At 49.1% G+C, this 17,603-nt stretch overlaps 1 protein-coding gene across 1 annotated transcript in view; it reads left to right on the top strand.

Annotated features, from left to right (window-relative positions):
- The window catches only part of ZW10 (zw10 kinetochore protein), a 174,888-nt gene that overhangs the window by 27,642 nt on the left and 129,643 nt on the right, over nucleotides 1–17,603 (top strand). Inside the window, exon 3 of the mRNA XM_063943187.1 lies at nucleotides 6,813–6,914. Within this exon, the coding sequence (XP_063799257.1) occupies nucleotides 6,813–6,914 (102 nt within the window). The remainder of the gene's footprint in view (nucleotides 1–6,812; nucleotides 6,915–17,603) is intronic.

Genomic DNA, 17,603 nt, shown 5'->3' with positions numbered 1-17,603 from the left:
TAGCTTGTAAAATGTGTTACTAAACTATATAATACATATTAAATAACTCTGGACTTGACCCATTTCTCTGACGTCCTAGTGGATGCTGGGACTCCGTAAGGACCATGGGGAATAGCGGCTCCGCAGGAGACAGGGCACAAGAATAAAAGCTTTAGGATCAGGTGGTGTGCACTGGCTCCTCCCCCTATGACCCTCCTCCAAGCCTCAGTTAGATTTTTGTGCCCGAACGAGAAGGGTGCAGGCTAGGTGGCTCTCCTGAGCTGCTTAGAATAAAAGTATATTTTAGGTTTTTTTATTTTCAGGGAGTCCTGCTGGCAACAGGCTCACTGCATCGTGGGACTAAGGGGAGAAGAAACGGACTCACCTGCGTGCAGAGTGGATCGGGTTTCTTAGGCTACTGGACATTAGCTCCAGAGGGACGATCACAGGTTCAGCCTGGATGGGTCCCGGAGCCGCGCCGCCGGCCCCCTTACAGAGCCAGAAGAGCGAAGAGGTCCGGTGAAATCGGCGGCAGAAGACGATCCTGTCTTCAGACTAAGGTAGCGCACAGCACCGCAGCTGTGCGCCATTGCTCTCAGCACACTTCACACTCCGGTCACTGAGGGTGCAGGACGCTGGGGGGGAGCACCCTGAGACGCAATATAACAGATAATACCTTAGGTTGGCTAAAGAATACATCACATATAGCTCTTGGGCTATATGGATGTATTTTAACCCCTGCCATTTTTTACAGAAAAAGCGGGAGATAAGGACGTCGTGAAGGGGCGGAGCCTATCTCCTCAGCACACAAGCGCCATTTTCCCTCACAGCTCCGCTGGAAGGACGGCTCCCTGACTCTCCCCTGCAGACTTGCTACTGAATCAGGGTAAAAAAGAGAAGGGGGGGCACTATTGGCAGCTAAAAACTATACAGCAGCTATAAGGGAATAACACTTATATAAGGTTATCCCTGTGTATGTGTATGTATGTATATATATATATATATATATATAGCGCTTGGTGTGTGCTGGCAGACTCTCCCTCTGTCTCTCCAAAGGGCTTGTGGGGTCCTGTCCTCTATCAGAGCATTCCCGGTGTGTGTGCTGTGTGTCGGTACGTGTGTGTCGACATGTATGAGGAGGAAAATGATGTGGAGGCGGAGCAATTGCCTGGGTTAGTGATGTCACCTCCTAGGGAGTCGACACCTGACTGGATGATCGTATTTAAAGAATTAAGTGATAATGTCAGCACTTTGCAAAGAACGGTTGATGACATGAGACAGCCGGCAAATCAATTAGTGCCTGTCCAGGCGTCTCAGACACCGTCAGGGGCCCTAAAACGGCCGTTACCTCAGTGGGTCGACACAGACCCAGACACAGATACTGAGTCTAGTGTCGACGGTGAGGAGACAAACGTAATGTCCAGTAGGGCCACACGTTACATGATCACGGCAATGAAGGAAGCATTGAACATTTCTGACACTACAAGTACCACAAAGAAGGGTATTATGTGGGGTGTGAAAAAACTACCAATAGTTTTCCCTGAGTCAGATGAGTTAAATGAGGTGTGTGAAAAAGCGTGGGTTTCCCCCGACAAAAAACTGCTAATTTCTAAAAAATTATTGGCACTATATCCTTTCCCGTTAGAGGTTAGGACACGTTGGGAAACACCCCCTAGGGTAGATAAGGCGCTCACACGTTTATCAAAACAAGTAGCGTTACCGTCTCCTGATACGGCCACCCTCAAAGAACCAGCAGATAGAAGGCTGGAAAATATTCTTAAAAGTATATACACACATACTGGTGTTATACTGCGACCAGCAATCGCTTCAGCCTGGATGTGCAGTGCTGGCGTCGCGTGGTCGGATTCCCTGACTGAAAATATTGATACCCTGGATAGGGACAATATACTGTTAACTATAGAGCATTTGAAGGATGCATTACTATATATGCGTGATGCACAGAGGGATATTTGCACCCTGGCATCAAGAGTAAGTGCTATGTCCATTTCTGCCAGAAGAGCGTTATGGACGCGACAGTGGTCAGGAGATGCGGATTCCAAACGACATATGGAAGTATTGCCGTATAAAGGGGAGGAGTTATTTGGGGCTGGTCTATCAGACCTGGTGGCCACGGCAACGGCTGGAAAATCCACCTTTTTACCCCAGGTCACTTCACATCAGCAGAAAAAGACACCGTCTTTTCAAACTCAGTCCTTTCGTTCCCATAAGTACAAGCGAGCTAAAGGCCATTCCTTCCTGCCCCGGGGCAGAGGAAGGGGAAAAAGACTGCACCATGCAGCCACTTCCCAGGAGCAGAAGCCCTCCCCTGCTTCTGCCAAGTCTTCAGCATGACGCTGGGGCTTTACAAGCAGACTCAGACAAGAATTTCAACGCGCAGTGGGCTCACTCGCAAGTGGACCCCTGGATTCTACAGGTGGTATCGCAGGGGTACAAACTGGAATTCGAGGCGTTTCCCCCTCGCCGGTTCCTGAAGTCTGCTCTACCAAAGTCTCCCTCCGACAGGGAGGCAGTTTTGGAAGCCATTCACAAGCTGTATTCCCAGCAGGTGATAATCAAGGTACCCCTCCTACAACAGGGAAAGGTGTATTATTCCACGCTGTTTGTGGTACCGAAGCCGGACGGCTCGGTGAGACCAATTTTAAATCTGAAATCCCTGAACACTTACATAAAGAGGTTCAAATTCAAGATGGAATCACTCAGAGCGGTGATAGCAAACCTGGAAGAAGGGGACTATATGGTGTCTCTGGACATCAAGGATGCTTATCTCCACGTCCCAATCTACCCGTCTCACCAAGGGTACCTCAGGTTTGTAGTACAAAACTGTCATTATCAGTTTCAGACGCTGCCGTTTGGGTTGTCCACGGCACCTCGGGTCTTTACCAAGGTAATGGCCGAAATGATGATTCTTCTTCGAAGAAAAGGCATCTTAATTATCCCTTACTTGGACGATCTCCTGATAAGGGCAAGGTCCAGGGAACAGTTAGAAGTCGGAGTAGCACTATCTCAGGTAGTGTTATGTCAGCACGGGTGGATCCTAAATATTCCAAAATCGCAGCTAATTCCAACGACACGTCTACTGTTCCTAGGAATGATTCTGGACACAGTCCAGAAAAAGGTGTTTCTCCCGGAGGAGAAGGCCAGGGAGTTATCCGAGCTAGTCAGGAACCTCCTAAAACCAGGCCAGGTGTCAGTGCATCAGTGCACGAGGGTCCTGGGAAAAATGGTGGCTTCTTACGAAGCAATTCCATTCGGAAGATTCCATGCAAGAACGTTTCAGTGGGATCTACTGGACAAATGGTCCGGATCGCATCTTCAGATGCATCAGCGGATAACCCTGTCGACAAGGACAAGGGTGTCTCTTCTGTGGTGGCTGCAGAGTGCTCATCTACTAGAGGGCCGCAGATTTGGCATTCAGGATTGGGTCCTGGTGACCACGGACGCCAGCCTGAGAGGCTGGGGGGCAGTCACACAGGGAAAAAATTTCCAGGGCTTGTGGTCAAGCATGGAAACATCTCTTCATATAAACATTCTGGAACTAAGGGCCATTTACAATGCCCTAAGTCAAGCGAAACCCCTGCTTCAGGGTCAGGCGGTATTGATCCAATCGGACAACATCACGTCAGTCGCCCACGTAAACAGACAGGGCGGCACGAGAAGCAGGAGGGCAATGGCAGAAGCTGCAAGGATTCTTCGCTGGGCGGAAAATCATGTGATAGCTCTGTCAGCAGTGTTCATTCCGGGAGTGGACAACTGGGAAGCAGACTTCCTCAGCAGACTCGACCTTCACCCGGGAGAGTGGGGACTTCACCCAGAAGTCTTCCACCTGATTGTAAACCGTTGGGAAAAACCAAAGGTGGACATGATGGCGTCACGTCTAAACAAAAAACTAGACAGATATTGCGCCAGGTCAAGGGACCCTCAGGCAATAGCGGTGGACGCTCTGGTGACACCGTGGGTGTACCAGTCAGTGTATGTGTTCCCTCCTCTGCCTCTCATACCAAAAGTACTGAGAATCATAAGAAGGAGAGGAGTAAGAACGATACTCGTGGTTCCGGATTGGCCAAGAAGGACTTGGTACCCGGAACTTCAAGAGATGCTCACGGAAGACCCGTGGCCTCTACCTCTAAGAAAGGACCTGCTCCAGCAGGGGCCTTGTCTGTTCCAAGACTTACCGCGGCTGCGTTTGACGGCATGGCGGTTGAACGCCGGATCCTGAAGGAAAAAGGCATTCCAGATGAAGTCATCCCTACCCTGGTCAAAGCCAGGAAGGATGTAACCGCAAAACATTATCACCGCATTTGGCGAAAATATGTTGCGTGGTGTGAGGCCAAGAAGGCCCCTACAGAGGAATTTCAACTGGGTCGTTTCCTCCATTTCCTGCAAACAGGACTGTCTATGGGCCTAAAATTAGGGTCCATTAAGGTTCAAATTTCGGCCCTGTCGATTTTCTTCCAGAAAGAACTGGCTTCAGTACCTGAAGTTCAGACATTTGTAAAAGGGGTACTGCATATACAACCTCCTTTTGTGCCTCCAGTGGCACCTTGGGATCTCAATGTTGTTTTGAGATTCCTTAAGTCACATTGGTTTGAACCACTCACCACTGTGGACTTAAAATATCTCACATGGAAGGTGACGATGCTGTTAGCCCTGGCTTCAGCCAGGCGTGTGTCAGAATTGGCGGCTTTATCATATAAAAGCCCTTACTTAATTTTTCATTCTGACAGGGCAGAATTGAGGACTCGTCCTCAATTTCTCCCTAAGGTGGTTTCTGCTTTTCACATGAACCAACCTATTGTGGTGCCTGCGGCTACTAGGGACTTGGAGGACTCCAAGTTACTTGACGTTGTCAGGGCCCTGAAAATATATGTTTCCAGGACGGCTGGAGTCAGAAAGTCTGACTCGCTGTTTATCCTGTATGCACCCAACAAGCTGGGTGCTCCTGCTTCTAAGCAGACTATTGCTCGTTGGATTTGTAGTACAATTCAGCTTGCACATTCTGTGGCAGGCCTGCCACAGCCAAAATCTGTAAAAGCCCATTCCACAAGGAAAGTGGGCTCATCTTGGGCGGCTGCCCGAGGGGTCTCGGCTTTACAACTTTGCCGAGCAGCTACTTGGTCAGGGGCAAACACGTTTGCTAAATTCTACAAATTTGATACCCTGGCTGAGGAGGACCTGGAGTTCTCTCATTCGGTGCTGCAGAGTCATCCGCACTCTCCCGCCCGTTTGGTAGCTTTGGTATAATCCCCATGGTCCTTACGGAGTCCCAGCATCCACTAGGACGTCAGAGAAAATAAGATTTTACTTACCGATAAATCTATTTCTCGTAGTCCGTAGTGGATGCTGGGCGCCCATCCCAAGTGCGGATTGTCTGCAATACTTGTACATAGTTATTGTTAACTAAATCGGGTTGTTGTTGTGAGCCATCTTTTCAGAGGCTCCTTCGTTGTTATCATACTGTTAACTGGGTTCAGATCACAAGTTGTACGGTGTGATTGGTGTGGCTGGTATGAGTCTTACCCGGGATTCAATATCCTTCCTGATTATGTACGCTCGTCCGGGCACAGTATCCTAACTGAGGCTTGGAGGAGGGTCATAGGGGGAGGAGCCAGTGCACACCACCTGATCCTAAAGCTTTTATTCTTGTGCCCTGTCTCCTGCGGAGCCGCTATTCCCCATGGTCCTTACGGAGTCCCAGCATCCACTACGGACTACGAGAAATAGATTTATCGGTAAGTAAAATCTTATTTTTTACAAGACAGGAGCCAGTCAAATCCTGTATAATAAAAGGCTAATGCTGCTCCCCACCTCCTATGAGGGGAATTCAAGTGTTTTGGCCACTAGATGGTGCCAACGGAGCAATTCAAGTATTGCTCTGTTTGAGCGTGCACAGATGCCAGCGCTGACAATTACGGCAATGTTGTTCCATCATTTTGACTGGCTGGTAACTAGTAAGGAAATATTTTTGCATCATATTTGCTTTTAAATAGCAGACGACACGCACAACTCACACACATTACATCCCCTTCCGTCTGAATGTCCTCCAGCATACACACTACTGAGTTATCGTTCCTATCTGAACAATTATGTCCCAAAGATCATCAAAGGTGCCATTTTTGTATAGGCATAAGCATCTCTAATCACATGAGCAGATGTGGCTATTCATTAATCATTACATAGTATGTACCTGGCTTTATATTATAAAGGAAACAAAGTCATTTTCTTTAAATGCAAAGTCTTTTGTAAGAACTGTGATTTGTCTTAGTATTTGTGTGTTAAAACCTTGCAGTAAAATGAAATGTTATCTATGACTAGTGCGTTTTGAATAAAAAAATATTTTTGGTGATTTACTTTTAAAGGCACTTATAACTTTGTAACCTTTCCTGTATGATTTAACTAATGCAGTTATGAAGAAAAAAATTTATATTCACATTCGTACATAAAGGCCTTTTTTATATTACAGGATTGTGCTGCCAAGACATCCCTATTTTTCACATTGCCCTGTTTTCCCAAACAAAATGTTCTTAAATGCTGACCACCCCCAAATCTGTTGGTTCTACACCCCTTTTTATAAGGCAGATAGTTCTGAAAATTCTTAGACATTTTTTAAAGGGGAGGGAAAAGATTAGTCTGCTTTGTCATTTGTACGTAAAGAAACCGTGTTTCCCACAGAAACTTCATGCACAGAAGACAAGGAAATAAAATCATGATTTCACGTGATAGTTGCCAATGTTGAGCATACATTTGGCATGTGTAAACACCTCTAGCTGGCATTTGCTTGCACACATCAACTAATATCATTTATTTATATGCAGGTGCAAAATGAACTTAAAGTGGCTGTCAGTGAATACACGGAGTTGAAACAACAGCTGGATAAAAACACCATTATCCTTGGTGTTCTCAATCAGTTGCAAGAGGTTTGTGTTGCTAAATGTATTACCCTTTACTGTCTTTAATTGGACTTGATCATCCCCAGAATATTATGCATGTATCAACACTGGGTAGTGAGCTATATAAACCTTTTTGGAATGATTTATGAAACTGTGCCGTGCAAGCTCAGACAAAATGATTATACTTGCCTCAAGTTGACCTTCTACAATTCTTTCTCTTAAACAGATTAAATTAATTTATCTTTACTACAGTCCCCCCTTCTTGTGATGATCTCTCCATATAACAGCAAAAAGAGAAGGAACAGTGGCCAATTAAATAGAGTTTTGGTTAAGTGTATTTCTGCTGCGGGGTACACTGGGCTCCACAAGGAATGGACAATGGGGTGTAGAGTAGGATCTTGATCTGAGGCACCAACAGGCTCAAAGCTTTGACTGTTCCCAGAATGCATAGCGCCGCCTCCTATCTCACCCCGCCTCCCTGCACAGGATCTCCGTTTTGTAGTTGGTGCTGCAGTAGCAGGCACTTAACAGAGGGGCTGCTCCAGGCAGCCCTAAGAAGAGCTTTTTTTCTGAGGAAAAAAGTGAAGACTTCAAGGGCAGCAGCAGTGTTACATGTCAGTGGACATTCACGGATGCAGCTCCGGCTCTCCCCAGCGGCGCTGTACACTCCCGAGCCCTGGTTGCCGGGTAACTACAGCAGGAGGCTCCGGTTTTCTTCTTGTCAGGCACACACGACGGGGGCTCTCCGGGATCGCGTGGCCGCGCTTCGGGAGGTGGTAAGTGGGTCCTGCTTGCGGGACCCGGTCTTTATCGGGATTCGGCGCGGACAGTGGGAGGCGGGCCGCGTACGCTGGCGGTGGACACTGTGGCAGTACAGGCGATCCCACTAGATCACCAGGGCATGGGACAGGTCAGGTTTTTTCTATAAACCGTTTTATTAGAGCCCGCAGTACCCGGTGGTTTTGCCAGCATGGGGATAGAGCTTGGACCTGAAGCCCCTCCCCCAGCCCCAGGGCGCCATTTTTTGCAAATGTTCCCGTCCTGGAGCTGCATATCTGTCTCTCCCTCACTCCCTGGCAGTGTCTGCGACGCCATTATCCCTCAGCTCACTGTTCCTGGGAATGCTTGGGCAAATCCTCCTATGTAAAGCCGCCTGGTTGTCAGTGCTGTGACTTTACAAGACACTTAAGTATTCTACCTTCTTTTTTTTAGTCAGTGTTTAGTACAATTACCCTGTGATATACATCCAGTTCTTACTGTGTACTGTTATATCTATTGTTATATAGCTGTTTAAGCTAGTCCAGTGCAGTATTATTGTTCGTAATAACCTATGCATTGTACAGACTGTGACTCTTTGTGTGTGCATTTGATAGCTGAGTGGTGTCCATTTCGTGTCTTTCACTCAACCTGCACTGGGCACTGTTTATATGCATGAGCCCCCGCTATTATTTTACACACTAAACGTGGGACAGAAGCTCGCCGCTGAGGGGGCGGGGCTTCTTCCTCAGCACTCACCAGCGCCATTTTCTCTCCACAGCTCCGCTGAGAGGAAGCTCCCCAGGCTCTCCCCTGCAGAATCACGGTAGAAAGAGGGTAAAAAGAGAGGGGGGGCACATAAATTTGGCGCAAAAACAGTATATACAGCAGCTACTGGATTAACACTAAGTTACTGTGTGATTCCTGGGTCATATAGCGCTGGGGTGTGTGCTGGCATACTCTCTCTCTGTCTCTTCAAAAGGCTTTGTGGGGGAACTGTCTTCAAATAGAGCATCTCCTGTGTGTGTGGTGTGTCGGTACGCTTGTGTCGGCATGTTTGACGAGGAAGGCTATGTGGAAACAGAGCGGGTACAAATGAATGTGGGGTCGCCGCCGACACCCGATTGGATGGATATGTGGAAGGTTTTAAATGATAATGGTAATTCCTTGCATAAAAGGTTGGATAAAGCTGATGCCTTGGGACAGTCAGGGTCTCAACCCATGCCTGATCCTACATCGCAGAGGCCGTCAGGGTCTCAGAAGCACCCACTATCCCAAATTGTTGACACAGATATCGACACGGATTCTGACTCCAGTGTCGATGGCGGTGATGCAAAGTTGCAGCCTAAAATGGCTAAAGCCATCCGTTACATGATTATAGCAATGAAAGATGTGTTGCACATCACAGAGGAAACCCCAGTCCCTGACAAGAGGGTTTATATGTATGGGGAGAAAAGGCAAGAGGTGACCTTTCCCCCTTCACATGAGTTAAATGAGTTATGTGAAAAAGCTTGTGAATCTCCAGATAGAAAACTGCAGATTTCCAAACGGATGCTTATGGCGTATCCTTTACCGCCAACGGACAGGTTGCGCTGGGATTCCTCCCCTAGGGTAGCCAAAGCTTTAACACGCTTATCCAAGAGGGTAGCCCTGCCGTCACAGGATACGGCCACCCTTAAAGATGCTGCGGATAGAAAGCAGGAGGGTATCCTGAAGTCCATTTATACACATTCAGGTACCTTACTACGGCCGGCGATTTGCGTCGGCCTGGATGTGTAGTGCTGCAGCAGCATGGACAGATACCTTATCTGAGGAACTTGATACCTTGGACAAGGATACTATATTACTAACCCTGGGGCATATAAAAGACGCTGTCCTATATATGAGAGATGCTCAAAGAGACATTAGCCTACTGGGCTCTAGAATAAATGCAATGTCGATTTCTGCCAGAAGGGTCCTGTAGACTCGGCAATGGACAGGCGATGCCGACTCGAAAAGGCACATGGAGGTTTTACCTTACAAGGGTGAGGAATTATTTGGGGACGGTCTCTCGGACCTGGTCTCCACAGCTACGGCTGGAAAGTCATTTTTTTTGCCATATGTTCCCTCACAACCTAAGAAAGCACCGTATTACCAAATGCAGTCCTTTCGATCACAAAAAGGCAAGAAAGTCCGAGGTGCGTCCTTTCTTGCCAGAGGCAGGGGTAGAGGAAAGAAGCTGCACAATACAGCTAGTTCCCAGGAACAGAAGTCCTCCCCGGCTTCCACTAAATCCACCGCATGACGCTGGGGCTCCACAGGCGGAGCCAGGCCCGGTGGGGGCGCGTCTCCGAAATTTCGGCCACAAGTGGGTTCACATACAGGTGGATCCCTGGGCTATAGAGATTGTGTCTCAGGGATACAAGCTGGAATTCGAAGAGATGTCCCCTCACCGTTACCTCAAATCGGCCTTGCCAGCTTCCCCCTTAGAGAGGGAATTAGTGTTAGCTGCAATTCACAAATTGTATCTCCAGCAGGTGGTGGTAAAAGTTCCCCTCCTTCAACAGGGAAGGGGTTACTATTCGACAATGTTTGTGGTACCGAAACCGGACGGTTCGGTCAGACCCATATTGAATTTAAAATCCCTGAACATATACCTGAAAAGGTTCAAGTTCAAGATGGAATCGCTCAGAGCGGTCATCGCAAGCCTGGAGGAGGGGGATTTTATGGTGTCTCTGGACATAAAGGATGCTTACCTTCATGTCCCCATTTATCCACCTCATCAGGAGAACCTCAGATTTGTGGTACAGGATTGTCATTACCAATTCCAGACGTTGCCGTTTGGTCTCTCCACGGCACCGAGAATATTTACCAAGGTAATGGCGGAAATGATGGTGCTCCTGCGAAAGCAAGGAGTCACAATTTTCCCATACTTGGACGATCTCCTCATAAAGGCGAGGTCCGGAGAGCAGTTGCTGATCAGCGTAGCACGCTCTCGGGAAGTGTTACAAGAGCACGGCTGGATTCTGAATATTCCAAAGTCGCAGCTGATTCCTACGACGCGTCTGCCCTTCCTGGGCATGATTCTGGACACAGACCAGAAAGTTTTTCTCCCGACGGAGAAGGCTTAGGAACTCATGACACTGGTCAGAGTCCTCTTAAAACCAAAACAGGTGTCGGTGCATCACTGCACGCGAGTCCTGGGAAAGATGGTGGCGTCATACGAGGCCATTCCCTTCGGCAGGTTCCATGCGAGGACCTTTCAATGGGATCTGTTGGACAAGTGGTCCGGATCGCATCTACAGATGCATCGGATGATCACCCTATCCCCCAGGGCCAGGGTGTCTCTTCTGTGGTGGCTGCAGAGTGCTCACCTTCTCGAGCGCCGCAGATTTGGCATTCAGGACTGGGTCCTGGTGACCACGGATGCAAGCCTCCGAGGGTGGGGGGGCAGTCACACAGGGAAGAAATTTCCAGGGTCTGTGGTCAAGTCAGGAGACTTGCCTTCACATCAATATCCTGGAACTAAGGGCCATATACAACGCCCTAAGTCAAGCGGAGACCCTGCTTCGCAACCAATCGGTGCTGATTCAATCAGACAACATCACCGCAGTGGCTCATGTAAACCGCCAAGGCGGCACAAGGAGCAGGGTGGCGATGGCGGAAGCCACCAGAATTCTTCGATGGGCGGAGAATCACGTACGAGCACTGTCAGCAGTGTTCATTCCGGGAGTGGACAACTGGGAAGCAGACTTCCTCAGCAGGCACGACCTCCACCTGGGAGAGTGGGGACTTCATCAAGAAGTCTTCGCGCAGATTGCAGGTCGGTGGGAACTGCCACAGGTGGACATGATGGCATCCAGCCTCCACAAAAAGCTACAGAGGTATTGCGCCAGGTCAAGAGACCCTCAGGCATTAGCTGTAGACGCACTAGTGACACCGTGGGTGTTCCAGTCGGTTTATGTGTTTCCTCCTCTTCCTCTCATACCCAAGGTGCTGAGAATCATAAGAAAAAGAGGAGTGAGAACAATACTCATTGTTCCGGATTGGCCAAGAAGGACTTGGTATCCAGAGCTGCAAGAAATGCTCACAGATCACCCATGGCCTCTGCCTCTAAGACAGGATCTGTTGCAACAGGGGCCCTGTCTGTTCCAAGACTTACCGCGGCTGCGTTTGACGGCATGGCGGTTGAACGCCGGATCCTAGCAGAAAAAGACATTCCGGATGAGGTTATTCCTACGCTGATAAAGGCTAGGAAGGACGTGACGGCTAAACATTATCACCGTATATGGCGAAAATATGTTGCTTGGTGTGAGGCCAGGAATGCCCCTACAGAGGAATTCCAGCTGGGCCGTTTCCTTCACTTCCTACAGTCGGGAGTGACTTTGGGCCTAAAATTGGGTTCCATTAAGGTCCAGATTTCGGCCCTATCCATTTTCTTTCAAAAAGAATTGGCTTCTCTTCCTGAAGTTCAGACGTTTGTAAAGGGAGTGCTGCATATTCAGCCCCCGTTTGTGCCTCCAGTGGCACCTTGGGATCTTAACGTGGTGTTGAGTTTCCTGAAATCACACTGGTTTGAGCCACTTAAAACCGTGGAGTTAAAATTTCTCACGTGGCAGGTGGTCATGCTGTTAGCCTTGGCTTCAGCTAGGCGTGTGTCAGAATTAGCGGCTTTGTTCCATAAAAGCCCCTATCTGGTTTTCCATATGGACAGGGCGGAATTGCGGACCCGTCCGCAATTTCTGCCAAAAGTGGTGTCATCTTTTCATATGAACCAACCTATTGTGGTGCCTGTGGCTACTCGTGACTTGGAGGATTCCGAGTTACTAGATGTGGTCAAGGCTTTGAAGGTTTATGTAGCCAGAACGGCGAGAGTCAGGAAAACGGAGTCACTGTTTATCCTGTATGCACCCAACAAGCTGGGTGCTCCTGCTTCAAAGCAAACTATTGCTCGCTGGATCTGTAACACGATTCAGCAGGCTCATTCTGCGGCTGGATTGCCGCTACCAAAATCGGTAAAAGCCCATTCCACAAGGAAGGTGGGCTCTTCTTGGGCGGCTGCCCGAGGGGTCTCGGCATTACAGCTTTGCCGAGCAGCTACTTGGTCGGGTTCAAACACTTTTGCAAAGTTCTACAAGTTTGATACCCTGGCTGAGGAGGACCTTGTGTTTGCTCATTCGGTGCTGCAGAGTCATCCGCACTCTCCCGGCCATTTGGGAGCTTTGGTATAATCCCCATGGTCCTTACGGAGTCCCCAGCATCCACTAGGACGTTAGAGAAAATAAGATTTTACTTACCGGTAAATCTATTTCTCGTAGTCCGTAGTGGATGCTGGGCGCCCGTCCCAAGTGCGGACTTCTTCTGCAATACTTGTATATAGTTATTGCTTAAATAAGGGTTATGTTATGGTTGCATCAGGGTTTATCTGATGCTCTGTTGTTGTTCATACTGTTAACTGGGTAAGTTTATCACGAGTTATACGGTGTGATTGGTGTGGCTGGTATGAGTCTTACCCTGGATTCCAAAATCCTTTCCTTGTACTGTCAGCTCTTCCGGGCACAGTTTCTTTAACTGAGGTCTGGAGGAGGGACATAGAGGGAGGAGCCAGTGCACACCAGTATCCAATTTCTTTCTTAAAGTGCCCTGTCTCCTGCGGAGCCCGTCTATTCCCCATGGTCCTTACGGAGTCCCCAGCATCCACTACGGACTACGAGAAATAGATTTACCGGTAAGTGAAATCTTATTTTTCACAAAGATATACTGTATTACGTGTTTTTCTCTGTGATTTAGTCACCATATTTCTCCTTTATCTCTGCTGGTGTTGACTACACTGCGCAGGAGTTTGGGCTAGAGGTATTGTGCTGCTGACAAATTGTACTGTGTTACCTGATACTGCAAGTTATATCATGTCTGCTTCTGAGGGTAACGGTTTTGGGGCTGAACACACTGCTGGTGTTGCTGAAGCCGCAGATACCTATGAGGATAATATAGCAGCTTTGGGCTTTGGTTCTGGGGACTCCTTGCCCCCCAGTGGGACGGTGGCAACGGGGGCAAATTATGACCTGCCGTGAGCCGCTTTTTCCATGCTTCTGCATACGCTAGTTCATAAACTAACGCCGCCTATGGGATTCCCAATGCCGGTGCAACCGTTTTGTGGTCCCTGCAGCTAACCCACCTTGGGCGGACGATTTATCTGCTCAAATAAAGAAGTTGAACCAGTCCCTGACTACTAAAAAGTCTGACCGTCGCTCGCCTACGTCCAAGCGGTCCTCTAAGCGAGCGCTTGTCTCCTCACAATCCACTGCGGTCACTGACACCTCGTCGGATGAAGACGGCACTTACACGGACCCCACAGGTTCTGACTCGGATACGGCTGATGGGGAGGGTGGTTAACATGTGGATGTTCCTGATCTTTGGAGGCTATTAAATTAATTTTACAGATTACGGATGATCCCGAGCCATCCGTTCCTCCTAAGAAACCAGATAGGTTCAAGCGTCAGAAGGTGATTAAACAAGTTTTACCTCACTCTGACCACCTAATTGATATACGTCAGGAACCCTGGGAAAACCCGGGTACGAAGTTTGTCCCTCAAAAGTAGATGCTGGCTCGCTATCCCCTCGCGCCGGAGCTGTCTAAGAATTGGGAAACGCCTCCTCCAGTGTACTCACATGTGGCTAAGATGGTGGTTTCCTCAGCTCTTCTTCACCACCGTCCTGTCTCTAAAAGAGCCTACAGATAAACGTGTGGAGGGTTGTCTGAAAGCTATTTACACCCTCACGGGTACTGCACAAAGGCCCACTATTACAGCTACTTGGGCTGCAGAGGCCATTGAAGCATGGGCCTTGGAGTTAGATGCTGAAATCTCCTCTGACCATGCTAGACAATGCTTGTCTTATATTGTCGCAGCTTCTCGTTATATTAGAGGCAGCTTCTGATGCCGGTATCCTGGCAGCCAAGGCCTCTACTACGTCAGTCCTGGCTCGCCGGATATTGTGGCTGAGATCCTGGTCTGTGGATCTGGACTCTAGAAAAGCCCTGGAGGTACTCCCTTTTAAGGGAGATATTCTGTTTGGGGAGGATTTAAATAAGATTGTGGCTGACTTGGCTACTGCCAAAACTGCCTGTCTGCCAAGTACTGCTCCTTCTGTGTCGAAGGCTAAAGGTACTTCCTTTCGCCACTTTCGTCCTTCAGGTAAAGCAAAAGGTCAGGCGTACAACAAGCAGGCCCGCACTTCCGCACTAGCTTAAGCCCAAAAGAGCCTTGGCGGCCCGTCAGCCAGCTTCCAAGACAGATAAGCCTGCCGCATGACGGGGCGGGCCTCCCTCTGAGGGATCCCAGGGTGGGGGGCCGGCTTCTAGGGTATACCCAGGAATGGTTGAAGACCACTTCAGATGCCTGGGTACGGGAAGTAGTCACTCGAAACCGACCCCCTCATCGATTTTGCCAGACAGATGTGCCGTTGGACAAGACAAAGGCGAACACTCTACATTCGGTGGTACAGACCCTCCCGAATACAGGAGTTGTAGTACAGGTGCCTCTTGCGCAGAGGGGCCGGGGGTACTATTCTACGCTATTTCTAGTCCCGAAACCGAATGGGTCCTCCCGGCCCATTCTCAATCTCAAGGCATTGAACAGGTTTGTGAAGGTTTCCAAGTTCCGGATGGAAACCCTTCGCTCTATAGTTCTGGCCTTGGAACCTGGGGACTTCATGGTCTCCCTAGATATACAGGGTGCTTACCTGCATATTCCTATAGCAGTGTCTCATCAGCAATACCTGAGATTTGCGATTGGCAACTGCCATTACCAGTTTCGGGCGTTACCTTTTGGTTTAACAAAGGCTCCGCGAGTCTTTACAAAAGTCATGGCGGTGTTGACGGTGGTACTCCGCCGTCAAGGGGTCAGAATACTGCCGTATTTGGACGACTTGTTAATCCTGGCAAATTCACCAGAACTTCTCCTGCGTCATCTAGATGTGACGGTCCGGTTTCTGCAAGCCCACGGGTGGCTCATCAACTGGAAGAAGTCATCCCTGAACCCTGCTCAAAGCATGGTGCATCTGGGAGCACTATTGGACGCTCACAACCAGCGATTGTTCCTGTCTCGGAAACTTCAGGACAGGATTCGTTGCTTCCCATCTCGTCCGCAAGTGTCGATACATTCGGCGATGCAGGTGCTGGGCCTCATGGTGTCAGCATTCGACATGGTGGAGTACGCTCAATTTCACTCTCGCCCTCTCCAGAGGCTGTTTCTAGCCAAATGGGACGGCCTGCCTCACCGGATCAGGTCTCAAATGATCTCATTGACTCCGGAGGTCCGTCTGTCGCTGCTCTGGTGGCTCCGGGACTAACAACTGTGCAGGGGCCGTCCGTTCTGGATATCCGACTGGGTCCTGTTGACGACAGATGCCAGTCTAAGAGGTTGGGGCACGGTGCTGGAGCAACACTCCCTTCAGGGGCGGTGGACCAAGGAGGATTCCCTCCTCTCGATCAATATTCTGGAGTTGCGGGCGGTCTTCAATGCCTTGAACCTAGCCCAGCATTTAATTCAGAACCATCCTGTTCAAGTACAGTCGGACAACGCCACCACAGTGGCTTACATGAATCATCAAGGCGGCACTCGAAGCCGCCTAGCAATGAAGGAAGTCTCACGGATTCTACAGTGGGCAGAACGCCATCTACCGGCCATATTTGCAATATTCATTCCTGGAATCCTGAATTGGGTAGCAGACTTTCTCAGTCGTCAGGACGTGCATGCGAGTGGGGCCTCCATCCAGAAGTGTTTCATCTCCTAGTGGAAAGGTGGGGCCTTCCAGACGTAGATCTGATGGCGTCTCGACACAATCACAAGGTTCCGGTCTTCGGAGCAAGGACAAGGGATCCTCAAGCAGCATTCGTGGATGCGCTGGCGGTACCGTGGAGGTTTCGGCTGCCGTACGTGTTCCCTCCGGTGTCGCTCCTGCCCAGGGTAATTCGGAAGTTCAAGCAAGAAAAATTAATTCTGCTTCTCATAGCTCCAGCGTGGCCCAGACGGCACTGGTTCTCAGACCTGCAAGGCCTATCGTCGGAGCGTCCAATTTTACTTCCACAACGCCCAGATCTCCTCGTTCAGGGCCCCTGTGTCTACCAGGACCTAGCCCGGCTGTCTTTGACGACGTGGCTCTTGAAGCTTCCGTCTTAAGGGCTAAAGGGTTTTCTGAGGCGGTCATTTAAACTATGTTGCGGGCCCGGAAACCGGCTTCTGCTCGGATTTACTTTAGGTTCTGCCATTCTTACTTTGTTTGGTGCGCATCTAACGATTATGACGCTTCCAAGTTTAGTATAGCCAAGTTGTTGGCTTTTCTTCAGCAGGGCCTGGACTTAGGCCTGCGTCTGGCCTCCCTCAAGGTTCAAATATCTGCCTTGTCGGTGTGTTTTCAGAGAAAAATTGCGACCTTACCTGATGTGCATACCTTTACTCAGGGCGTGTTTCGTATCCAACCTCCCTATGTCCCACCTGTGGCTCCTTGGGACTTGTCAGTGGTTTTGGAGGCGTTACAGGAGTCTCCGTTTGAACCTCTTGATTCAGCTGACCTTAAGTGGCTTTCCCTTAAGGTGGTGTTTCTGCTGGCTATTGCTTCAGCTAGAAGAGTGTCGGATTTGCGTGCCTTGTCCTGTAGTTCCCATATCTGATATTTCACCGTGACCGGGCGGTTCTTAGGACTCGTCTCGGCTATCTACCTAAGGTGGTTTCTTTGTTCCACCTTAATCAGGAGATTGTAGTTCTCCTGATCTGTCTCCCAAAGAGCGGTCTTTGGATGTGGTACGGGCTCTCCGTATCTATGTGAAGAGAACTGCTCCTATTAGGAAATCTGATTCTCTTTTTGTTGTGTTTGGGTTTCACAAACGGGGCTCGCCTGCTCACAAGCAAACTCTGGCCAGATGGATTAGAATGGTGATTGCACATGCTTATGTGAAGGCTGGTCTCTCTGCTCCTGATCACA

This window comes from Pseudophryne corroboree, chromosome 10, assembly GCF_028390025.1.
Source record: "Pseudophryne corroboree isolate aPseCor3 chromosome 10, aPseCor3.hap2, whole genome shotgun sequence".
NCBI lineage: Eukaryota > Metazoa > Chordata > Amphibia > Anura > Myobatrachidae > Pseudophryne > Pseudophryne corroboree.
Note: the sequence above shows the minus strand (reverse complement) of the source record. Positions and strands in the feature narration are given on the sequence as shown.